The following is a 12,419-nucleotide window of genomic DNA, read 5'->3' as shown; positions in this document are numbered from 1 at the left end:
CGGGGATCGAACCGGCGCCGCAGAGGCCGCGGGCAGCTTCGCAACCCAGCGCTCAACCGCTGCGCCACCAGGGAGGCCCCTGAGCATAGATTTTTAATGTATTTAATTTGCTTTTTACTTTTAGCTGGATTTAGATTTTGATACTATTAAAGAAAAACCAGAGCTATATATACTGTAGTTTAAATTGTAAGGACAGATTTTATTAAGGAACTACTGCAATCAGGGAGAAGGGTCCTTAGTGTAGAACTGGGCTCAATTCTGAAATCCACACGGACAAATAAGGATCAATAGCCACAGAGCAAGGTGGAAATGAGTGGACAAAAATTACTCAGAGGAAATTCCGGGTAAGGGTGTGATTCTGGCTAAATTGAATCATTGCATTCTTGCTAAATGTAGACAAGACTGGGGAAATTTCTCTAAGCTGACTTCAGATTCTTGCTAAATCTGGACATTGAAGCATAAGGGTGAATAGTAGTTGAGAAGAAAGCTCAGAAGCACCTGCCTCTCTTAAGTTTGGCCAAGGAAAGAATCCTTGAGAATGTCTTCACTGCTAGTTGTAGTCATTCTCTCTTCTGGAAATATACATTATTTTCTCATGCAGTTAAGATGTAATGACATGGTCCCATCTCTCTTGCCTCTTTAGCTTATTTTGAAGAGCTAGAATATTATTTATGCCCTTAGTGGTGTCTCTAATTTTTCAAACAATTTGATCTTCTAGGGGAAAATTAAAAGCACAATGAGCTTTCCCTGCTTACTATTGTGAGGAAAGCAGATGCTTCCATGATAGAGTCTCCAGTACAGAGACCTGTGTAGCACAGTGCATGTTGGAGCTTCTGGAGCTTTACAAAAGTATGGGCTCTTTGACTCTAACTCATCAACGGAGTGGTGGCTGTACTGTGAGACTTGGTAGTTGTTGTTATTTGTTAAATTTCTATATGATTTTGACAGGGATCCCAGCTTGGGAACTGCTAGATAAGTGAAGGGGTTCTTCACCAGTTCTTAAGTGTACAGACCTTGGTTTGAATCCTGATTTTCTGGGACCTTGGGAAAGTCATCCTTCCTGATTTGCCTACAAGGTGGCAGATATGTACAACTATTTTGAAAGATTTGTAAGAACTGACAGTTAATATTTGTGAAACACTTAGCATTTCTAGGCTTAGAGGAATGCTCAATACTTACTAACCGTCTTTCTTACTAGGGTCTTAGCCCCAAGTCCATGTCTGCTTCCCTGCCTTTAGAGAGGTTGTCTAGGTACCAATGAAACCTCACTAACCCTTGTCTTACCTTCCTTGAAGGTTATCTTCAAGGTATAAAACACCCCTCTTGGCTCTTTTTCCTTTTCTCTTCAGATGTGATCCTTTTTCTTAAAGGAAATGGGAGGGAACTGACCTTTTTGAGACTATAGTATGTGCCAGGCTTTGTACCAGGCACTTTAATTCATTTAGTTCCACAGCAGCCTTAGATGAGTTCATGTTTTACAGATGTAGTAGTGACTCAGGGAAATAATTTCCCCAGACTTGCCACAATAAATGACTGAGCTGGGATTCAAACCTGACCTGATTATAAAATCTGTGCACCTGCCACTGCTCCATGTGCTTTTCCAACTGAGGCACAAATGAGATTTGTTGGGTCTTCGTAGGTTAGAGATCGCTTCTGGGGAGGTGCTGTGGGACCAGGAGTGGCGGAAGCTGATGGTGTTTGAGATATGTGTTAAAGGACCTATGAGTAGGAGGAGGGGAGTTACCTTAATGAAGGAGGTTTAATGTGCCTTCTGCACTAACGTAACGCTACCATTTTTAATATAAAGTAAAAATTACTATTGCCTTTTAAGCCCACTGGTGTATTTTTTCCTCTCTACTCAGTTTTTTTTTTTTTTTTAAGATTTATTAATTTATGCAAGCACTGGGTACAGTCAGAAGCGCGGGAGGGTGAGAGAATTCACCAGAGTGGGGAACAGAACAGGCAGACTGACGAAACACACTGCTGAGGGGAGCAGCAGGCGACAGAAGTCTGCGCGCCATGTGCGACCCTCGCCGGTGGCTGGGAATCGAACCGGCGCTGCAGAGGCTGCGGGCAGCTTCGCAGTCAAGCACTCAACCGCGGCTCCACCAGGGGAGGCCCCCTCTCTACTCAGTTTTAAGGAGGGAAGTCATAATTCTCTGCATATATTCCTTTATACTTCACTGTTTGTGAATTGTCAGTTTAAATCTTTAAAACTGCATTGATACCAGAATTTTCAAACTCGAGTATAAATAAAATGCTTCTTTGTAACAAATCTGGCCACCTTTATCCTATTATGTAGCCCAAGGCACTATTGTTTCTATTGTGGAATGGGACCCAGTTCATTCACTCATGGGACTTTATTATAGAGAAAGGTGATGTTGAACTACATCTTATCAGTTGGCATATTTCTCTTGGCTTTCCTGATGTACTTTGATTTCATAAATAAAGTGGCTTCTTATAATAGCATAGTTCAGCAAAGGACCTACTTTTTTGACTTTTTTTTTTAAAGATTTATTTATTCATGCATACAAGAACTGGGGCACAGGCCAGATGTGTGGGAGGGTGAGAGGATTCACCAGAGACAAAGCGGGAACAGAACAGGCAGACTTACTGAAATACACTGCTGAGGGGAGCAGCGGGCGAGACAGGTGAGGTCTGCCGCTCCATGTGGGAGTCTCACCGACCTGGCTGGGTGCTGCAGAGGCTGCGGACAGCTTCACAGCGCTGCGCTCAACCACCTGCGCCACCAGGGGAGGCCCCTACTTTTTTGACGTTAGCAGCTATCCTAGAAAATGGCCACATGATTTTGCCCTTATTTTGACAGCTACATATTTTCTGCAAAGTAAAATTTGAATATAAATACACTAAACAACAGTATAGTTTCTGTCAAACTTATAGTATTGATGCTCCATTTTAGGAGAAGTACCATTTTTTTGTGTTAACATGACATACTACATACTTTGAACTATTCTTTCAGTGGTAGAATGGATTTGCCAATTTGCCAACCACAGTGTTATGGACTTGTGGCTTACACTTCTGAAACTAATTTCAGATGTAGCCTACTAGGAAACTGAACCTATGACTTACTTTTATCAGTCCTGTTGATAGATTAGATAATAGCCACAAAAGTTGACTGACTCAATCTTGTTGGCTTATTTTGAAACATCATTTTTGGCTTAACTGTGCAAGGTGATAAGCACACAGATGCTTGGGACAATATTAGACTGCTTGTGTGGAAGCATGATAAAATATTAAACATTCTTAGTGCATTTGTATCTGCTCTATTTAAATTGTCTTTTATTTTGAAAACAGGGATAACAAAAAATTCATGCTCACTTGTGTTACTTTTTAAACATTAAATATGGAAGCTATTATTTAGCTTTTGTGCATTCATCAGACTTCGTTATTCTTGTCTTTTTAATAATTTATTTCAGATGGAGTTTATCCAGAAATTTTCCCCAAAAGCAGCAGAAAATTTGCTTCTGTGGCAATATATTTCCTTCCAGGCATTACCTGCTGAGCTCAGGAAACAGGCTGCATGTGAGGTCTCCAGAGCAGGCACCGCCCAGTGCAGGGGGTGGCTGAGTGGCCGCCACACTATGGGAGAATTCGTGTCTCTGGTAAGGCAATGATTTTGATTGACTTAGTTCATTCAGTGACTGTTTATTGAGCACTTTCTTAGCTACTGGGGATGGCTTGGTAGTAGATAGACACAGTTTCTGCCTGCAGATTAGAACCTAGCAGTATTTGAGATTTCTGTATTGTAAAGGTATCTATGAGAAACTACTGTTATCTTGATTAATATAAATTGTTTAGTAGCTCAGGACATCTGGGAACAACATGAAACACATTATGAAACACTTTATTTGCAGTATTTTTGATGGCACATCTCTGGATTAATAGCAGATATTCTAGCTGACAAAACTAGAATTTTGTGCAAACCTACTCTGAGCCTTTGTGTACCTCCTTATTTAGGATGTTTCCTCTTAATAGGATAAAAGGAAGCTCACCTATAAGAAATAAAAAATCGGATTTTTAAAAATTGAATATAGTACGTGTAGTTGAATTTTCCAGTTTTATCATATTCACTTACTGATTCATTCAACAGACATATTTTGAGTGTTCTTACGTGCCAATTTCTGTTCTAGGATTTATTTGGGGATTTGTAAATCAGGGACCCAAAACAAGCAAAAATCCCTAATTTCATGGACTTAGCTATGTACAGTAAAATAAGTAATATGTCATTTTGTGATAAGGGGAGAAAAATCAAGTATGGGGGCAGGACATTCAAGGGATTGAGTAATTTTGAGTTCAGGGTTTTTTGCAGGGCATGTATTTCTATACTGAGTGTAAATATTCTGATACTTTGGTATGTAATGGCATTTGACCATAATTATTAGAATAATTTAAAACATATCAAAAGGAAATGTGATTTTCATGTGCCTTTATTTTAGGAAAACTATTAAATACCTAGTCGGGTAGGTTAAACTGCTCAGGCATTGCATTTTTTTGTACACTAACTTTTATCGGTAAAGTAACACGTCTGTTTTCTAAAAAGAAAGAAATATCTATGACCAAAACTTCAGCTTGGCAGTTCATTTATAATGCCTTTTTGGGAATGGAAATAAGTAAATCTTAAAAGATGTGTAGTAATCAGATAAAGTTGAATGTGGTGGTTGAAGTTAATGGATTAAAGTCATTACTGTTACTGATCATTACATTCTCACATGGCTTTCACATTACACCCCTACACCTCAGCTCACACTATTCTTGGCCAGAGATCAGAATAAATCCAGAGATTAGTTTCACATTTTAGGTAGTATAATTCTCAAGCATTGTGTGTGCTTATTGAATGTAGTGTTCCTGAGAAATTTTAAAGATACAAAACATTAGAAGTCTAATAATTTAGAAAGATTGCTAGGTACATAGTGTGAATATACAAAATTTTTAGTTGCTAATGACTATTATAAGTCAGCTTGGCCATACCATTTATAAATTAAAATGCAGTGCTGTTTAAATTTCATTTTCTACCCAAAAGTGAGAAAGGTTTGCTTAGAAAAATGAAGCAAATGTTTCTGGGTATCAGAAAAAATAGTTTTAATGAAATACACTGTACTAAATGAATAGCTGAAAAGATTACCGTGGGTCTTAGGAATATAACTCTTATCTGGGTTTTTATGAAGAGTTATTAGTAACTCATAACACCAGATAGTGGGGCTCCAGCTCTGGTGTGTGAACTGGTGTGTGAATGCAGGTCTTTTCCCTTGTCTCTCCCTTATAGAACACAGCACTCTCTGCTCTGCTCGCTGTGTGTAATTCTGCTAGTGAAGCTCTGGATATTGGACAACAGACTGCAATTATGGAAGTTGGGAGTCAGCTTTGGGCCTTTTTGAACATTAAACTGGTAAGAGAAGCACTGATCATCTCTTAAGAACAAATATTGAGAAAGGAGAATAGTACTGAAATTTCTCTGTAGAGTAAAATATCTATGGGTGCTAGTGATTTATTTAGAACTTGGGATTAGAACTTTAGATACCTGTTTGTACTGCCAGCCAGTTCTTTGTAAGAATGTGATAGAATTATATTAGTGAAACTAGAGTCTAGTAAGGTGACAGTGACATTCAGTGTATTTTCAGGACCAGTATTTTAAAAATCTCTTCCCCGATTACTCTTCTCTTGGGTGAGTTCCTGCTCCTGTGATTTTAAGGTCTTTTAAATGATGTTTTACAGGTGGAAGGGGCAGGTAACTGGGTTATAGTTGATTTGTATTCCTCTTCCTCAGCAAAGCCAAAGAGACCAAATGCTGGTTGAGCTAGACTTAGAATGATCCATGTCTCATAGATTATGGTAGTTTTAAACGATGTTTCAAAAATCTAAATATCACATTTGTTTCCCTTGACTAAATAGAAGTAAGTCTGTGCCCTAGTTATACCAGCCAGTGAAAGCTAAAGGCAACATTCATACTTTTGGGAACTAACAGCAGTAGTTTTACAGTTACTGTTTTTTTTTTTTTTTTTTTTTTCATTAAAGTTCATGTATGGCAGATTTCTCTACTGCAGTATTTTGGCTTCAACAAGTGCTTTCCCCTGATCTCACAAGCCATATATTCCCTGGGGATCTCTCTTGGGGAACACAACTTACAATATGATAGAAACAACAATTACAGAGAAGAGAGATGGGATTTCAAGAACTGAAAGGAACATAAAAACTTTTCAGTAGCAGACAGAAGTACTTAGCTCTCTGTGTGAGTTAAATCTTTGAATTATGGCTCTGCTTTTTACTGACCACATGATCTTCAGCAAATTACTTAGTCTTGCTGCCCCTTTTTCTTATTAGTAAAGTGAGGGTGATGAGATCTACCTATAATAATAGTATCATAGTTGTTTAAGGTGAGATAAGTAGAAAGCCCTAGCCCATTGCCCAGTATATAATAAATGCTCATTAGAAGGTTGCTAGTCTCATGTAATTTAAAATTTTCTCAAATTATTTTGTTTATTTAAGGTAACAAGTCAGCCTTGTGTTCAGCAGACACTCAGCCTTTTACTTCCACTGTTGGGATTTTTCATTCAAACGCTAGATCCTCAGTTGATATATCAGGTAAGAATAGTGAGTAAATTGATATTTTGTTGAGAAAGTTAAGCTTGTATGACTTAAAATAACTTTCTAGCAAGTCCTTTTTTAATGATTTATTGCCCAGTTTGTACGTTATCCTTTCTTACTGAACATGAACATCATAGATTCACTTACTGTCCAAGGATGTCTCCTCACGTCTCCTCCTTCCTTCTAGGAGAATGTGGTTAGTGTAACTGGCTGGAAATGCAGCCTTTTGTTTTTCCCAACCTCCCTGGTACTGAGCCCTCAAATCTTGTTTATTATGTTAGCTGCTCAAGAAAAGTCCCTGAGGTTAGGCTCATGGCTCATATGCTGACTCTGAATCACAGCAGATTAAAAGGCATTTGAGCAGCTGTGAGAGTGGGGACCAAAATGGATTTACAGCTAGTCCTCATTGTTTCTTTGCAATAAAATAGTTTTGATCCAACTACTGAGTTTTCGTTTTGACCCCCAGCTTATATGGGGTGAGGCAGGTAGAACTGGGGTCTTTGTCCAGAGAATTTTTGTGATGTTACCTAAGTTATGCTCCCCTTTTGAAAGTTCTGAGCTCATGAAAAGAGACCTTCATCTTGCCTGAAGTGATTTTGAGGCCTTGAAATGGGTTCTTGCCTAGGCAGACCTGATCTCCAAAATCAAGAGTTGGCTTAAGTTTATGGTCACCTAAGAAACACACACAAACTGTTAGGATGTAAAGCTAATAACCCTTTCTGTTTTGGATGCTGGAAGAAGTGTAACCTGTCAGGGTACATGGTGGTAGGAAGTGAAATTTAGTAATACTTTGTTTTCAGTAGCTCTGGTGAGCTACATGAAGAAATTAGCATTATGTACATGAAGAAATTAGCATTAACAAGTATTTACTAATTATATACATTTTAATTAAGTAGATGTGTAAACATGGACTAATAAATTATAGAAAATGAGAATACTGCAAATAATTGACAAATTATTTGTTGACTAAAGGATCTAATATTCTTTCAGAAATTAAAGACAGATAGTTTTGCTTAACTAAGGGTCTGAAATTTCAACAAAATCATTTAGGGATTGATTCCTTTATAAAAGACTTGGTCTCACTGTTCCTTTAAATTCAGGGGTTGGCAAAATCTGATCTCACTAAATTCTGCCATCCTGTTTTTCAGCACAAGAACTAAGGATGATTTTTATATTTTGTATGTTTATATTCATGGGGAACATTCCTGTGTTCCTACAAAGTCTCAAATATTTACCATCTGGTCCTTTATAGAAAGGTTACCGGTCTCCATTTTAAGGAATGAATTTATCATTTATGAAAAATATACATTTTAAAAATTGAAGGAAGAGCACTGGTATATAGTTTTTCAGGAACACAGGGTTTTTTGCCTTTAATTTTTTGCTTACAGTAGTGGTTGGTAGGAAGAATGCTGTAAGATGAACTCAAATCACTTGTGCTCTTTAAATTCTACTTGTGATTTAGGCTTTGTGGAGTGTTCAGTGGCTGAGTTTTGATTCCCTTGCCCACATACCCATCAAAATCTCAGTGATTTAGTCTCTTCATTTATAACTGTTTGTGGTGTTTCCCTCATAGGTAATAATTTTGCAAACCTCACTTCTTAAGTTGGAGCCTCCTGACCATGTTCGTTTGGCAATGCTGGATTTCCTATCTTCTCTAGGAAAACTTACTATATCTCAGGCTACCCAGGTAATACTCTTATTTTGTTATCATGTTATTAAAAGCAAAATCTCTGTAGAATAAGTGACTGAGGGATTTGCAGGCTTTTAATTTGGGGACTTCTGTGTATTGTTGACAATGAAAGTTAGTGAAAAAAAAATCTTGTGGAGAGATGATGTTACTACAGAACTTGTTTTCTTCCAAAATCATGTTGATATAGAAGTAACTGTGTTGTCTGTTAGTCGAAGATTCTCAGTCCAACTAGGCTTTAGCACACAAAGCTCCTGAGGAGGGAAAACATATTTGTCTCACAGGATGCAGTGTTTAATGAGAAAATCTGGTTACTGAAGTTATTTTCTTGGTTTTATATTAAAGGAAAAGACAGTGTTTTCCAAAATGTTGGAAAGGATATTTATGAAAGTGTACTTTTATGACCTAACCATACTCATTTACTAAATTTTATCACATATCTATCTCAGCAAAAGGAATTCTCTCTCTTAGGGTTCTGCCTTCCTTATTACTTTGGTCCAAATCCAGCAATTCTAGAAACTTGATTTTTTTTTCCCCCATATGTATATAAGCTCATCAGTGAGCTGTTTCTGTAATCAGAAAGCTATTATGGACATTAGTCAATAAATGTGGATTAAAATTTCTGAAGCCAAAAATTTAACTGGCTCTTTTCTACAGAACCCTTTCATTTATTTGTTCACAGGTGAATACTACTCTACCATTTGTACAAAAAGTTTTGTATACCAAGATACTTGCATTTGAGCAATCTTTCTAGCATAAAATATACTCAAAATGCTGCTTCATTTATGTGTAGTTGTGGACCCTAATGTGCCCAAAAATCTAAGGAAAAGATGTTTTATTAGCAAAAGTTACATTATGTATTCCCAGGAGTGAAGTTAGGCCCTGAAGAAATTTTGGGGTCCATCAGCATGTTGAGGCATTTTAAAGTTCCCAGATGAGATTGATACATTTATTCAAGAAAAAACAATTCTTGCTATGTACCAGGTGCTATTTTAATCGATTACTGAGGTTTCAGTAAAACTAAACTGATCAGGGGCCTCCCCGGTGGCGCAGCGGTTGAGCGCTGGGTTGTGAAGCTGCCTGCGACCTCCCACGGCGCCGGTTCGATCCCCGGCTGCTCCCCGGCCACTGGAGGAGGATCCCACATGGCGCTCAGACCTCTCCTGCCGCCCGCTGCTCCCCTCAGCAGTGTACTTCGGTCCTTCTGCCTGCTCTGCTCCCTGCTCTGGCTCTGGTGAATTCTCTCACCCTCCCGTGCTTCTGACTGTGCCCAGTGCATGTATAAACAAAACAAACAAACAAATAAATAAATAAACATGCCTCTATAAAAAAAAAAAAAACAAAACTAAACTGATCAAGTATATATATATATACCCACCACTGTCTGTGGAGAGGAAGCAGACTAGCACAGTAGTGACACATATATATTAAGTGGAGGGGAGTAATTTGGAGAAAAATTAAGCAGTGGTGGGGAAGAGCCTGCTCACTGAAGGGACATGTGAGTAAATCTTGAAGCTGAGCAAGCCAGCCATGCAGGAGTCAGACAGAAGCATGCCTGATATGCCTGGGGAGCCAGGACAGCCACACAGGGAGTGGGGCTTTGCATGCCATTGTAAGGACTTTGATCTTTTACCTGGAGGAAAATGGGAGCTATTGGAAGGATAAGAGCAAAGGAGTGACCTGACCTACCCGTGTTAACTATGTGTTCATTGGGATGGAATTAGAGAAACTTGCAACGTGAAGTATATTGAATGTGCTCTATTCAGATTTTCCTCTACTTAGTAATTCTGATTCTCTTTTTTAGGACAAAATTCTGCCCAACCTGTCTTCTATTTTTGCCTTATTACTAGCTGACAGCAACTGGCTGCTAGAACAACATGCCTTGGAGGCGTTTACCCAGTTTGCCGAGGTAAGACTAAGATACCACAACAATCTCCGAAACATTGTAGTATTTCAGATATTCCAGACATGTATTGAGCTCCTTTCATATCTTAGTCATAAAATTTTCTGCTGAAGGCATTATTACCCACCATCTATTATACACTAAAATGAGCCACTGAGAAATGAAGTAACTTTACTGTGCTCCTGTGGGTAGTAACCAGTGTAAGCATCAAACCAGATCTACTAACTCACGCACTTTCAGATGGTACTTCTGGGATGAATGGTAACCCATTCAACTCAGACTATCACAGGGGTCATCAGGGTGTTGCACACAGACCTGTGAGTGTTGTCCTGTTGAGAAGGTGGCTCCTTGCCTCACTCCCTTGCTGTGCAGTCCTGCTGGTATAACCAGCAGGAGTAATTAAAGCTAACAGCACTATGCTTGATAGTATCTTTGGAGTATCTGTTGGCACTGAGTATTTTCAGATGCATTTTTGAGTAACTCCTATATCTCTGCAGATTGTTGAAATATATTTAAATTGGTCTTACTTATTAATCTTTTATAGGGAACAAATCTTGAAGAGATAGTTCCTCAGTGTCTCAGTTCTGAAGAAACTAAGAACAAAGTTGTATCCTTTCTGGAGAAGGTATTTTATTTGTATAGTATCAATACAGTAGTATACTTACTTTGTTTTGTTCATCATGAAAGTTAGTGTTAGAAAGTTAGAAAAGTTAGAAAGTTCATCATGAAATTGGTTATACAATTGGGAAGAAATTATTTACAGTTTCCACAGTGCTCAGGAAAGTGGTGAAACACTATTAGTAAGCAGTTGGGACCACATTTTAAGTCTCAGGTATAAAGCTGCTCAGCCTGTAGTTTGGGGGACTACAGCGCTGGTAGTGGGATGACTGAGCATAATTGGATACACATGCATTTACTACTGTAATGTAGGTATAACACAGGTTCATATTATATACTATAAGCTAGATTTAAGTCTGTGTGCATGTATATTGCTTTTGCCAAATTTTCATTTTGTAAAGGTTAGCAGGCTATCAGTTCTTCCTGAAAAGATACACGTTTTCTGCAGGGAAAGAACCCTATATAATTTTGCCCAAATTACTTAGAGATGAATCCACTTCCAGGATCTCCCTAGCTTACAGGCTAAGCCAGAATTGTTTCGCACTTGGCACTTCATATACCATTTGTGATCCACTAGAGAAGGCTGGCGGGTGGATGCTGACTTGGTTTTTCATGCATTTTGCAGACTGGATTTGTAGATGAAACTGCAGCTGCTAAAGTGGAACGTGTGAAACAGGAAAAGGGTGTTTTCTGGGTGCCCCTGGCTAAAGTTACTGAAAAAGCAGTAAAATGGTCATCTTTACAGGTATGGACAACTTTCTAGTATGGATCAGAAACTAATAATCACATTTCTTCTCCATGAAAGGTTGTCAACCCATCAGGAAGCTGATGGGACTACTTATTTGCAGTAACCTTTGGGTTAGGAGAGTTATATACTTATACAAGTGATGCTGCAAATACAGTAGTTTGAGCCACAGAAGAAAACCAGTTAACTTACCTTCCAAAATGTTTTCTCTAATCCCGTGCCTAATTATTGAGCCATCAGCTTAAGTTGTGCTTTTGTCTCAAAATCAGAAGCAATCAACACCACTAAATATATTCTAAATGTTTTGAACACCAATCTGATAAGTTTTAGTTATAATTTTTATGTATGTTTAAGTATATGTTAGTAACTTGTACCTTTTATGCCTGAAACCTACAAACATATCAATAGTATAAATAAACCTTTAAAAATTATGACCCTTCTTTAAGAACAGTGATTATAAAAGGCATCTTGGCCCCTCTGACTCCCAGTGCAATGTTAGAAAGCCTGACAATTTATTGTTGAACTGGCTTCAAATCAAAGACCATAGCTCTTATCAGTCATAAACTTATTAAAAAGAAAACTGAAAGCATTTAGGAAATTCACACATGGGGCTTGTTTTCTATAAGAAAAGATTAAATATTTAAAGAATACTCACTGGAAATTACTGGATGAGGCAACCATTCTCTTAGCTTCCTTGGGCAATAATGGTAGCACCTGAGTCATTGTGACAAAGCAAAAATGCATTCACATATTTTTCTAGGGTGCCCTTAGGAGCAATGGCTAGAAGAAAATTTCACATTAAACTTTTTTTTTTTTTTACAAGAAAGTTTTCTCATTTTTAGAATGGGTATCATGGCATTACT

General features: G+C 38.1%; 1 protein-coding gene across 1 annotated transcript in view; it reads left to right on the top strand.

The window, feature by feature from the left end:
- Positions 1–12,419, top strand: part of FIRRM (FIGNL1 interacting regulator of recombination and mitosis) — a 47,487-nt gene that overhangs the window by 32,918 nt on the left and 2,150 nt on the right. Inside the window, exons 17-23 of the mRNA XM_037506510.2 lie at positions 3,438–3,623; positions 5,285–5,407; positions 6,505–6,600; positions 8,177–8,290; positions 10,095–10,199; positions 10,738–10,818; positions 11,437–11,556. Of these exons, the coding sequence (XP_037362407.1) occupies positions 3,438–3,623; positions 5,285–5,407; positions 6,505–6,600; positions 8,177–8,290; positions 10,095–10,199; positions 10,738–10,818; positions 11,437–11,556 (825 nt within the window). The remainder of the gene's footprint in view (positions 1–3,437; positions 3,624–5,284; positions 5,408–6,504; positions 6,601–8,176; positions 8,291–10,094; positions 10,200–10,737; positions 10,819–11,436; positions 11,557–12,419) is intronic.

This window comes from Talpa occidentalis, unplaced genomic scaffold (assembly GCF_014898055.3).
Source record: "Talpa occidentalis isolate TD23 unplaced genomic scaffold, MPIMG_talOcc4v2.1 talOcc4.12, whole genome shotgun sequence".
Lineage (NCBI taxonomy): Eukaryota > Metazoa > Chordata > Mammalia > Eulipotyphla > Talpidae > Talpa > Talpa occidentalis.
Note: the sequence above shows the minus strand (reverse complement) of the source record. Positions and strands in the feature narration are given on the sequence as shown.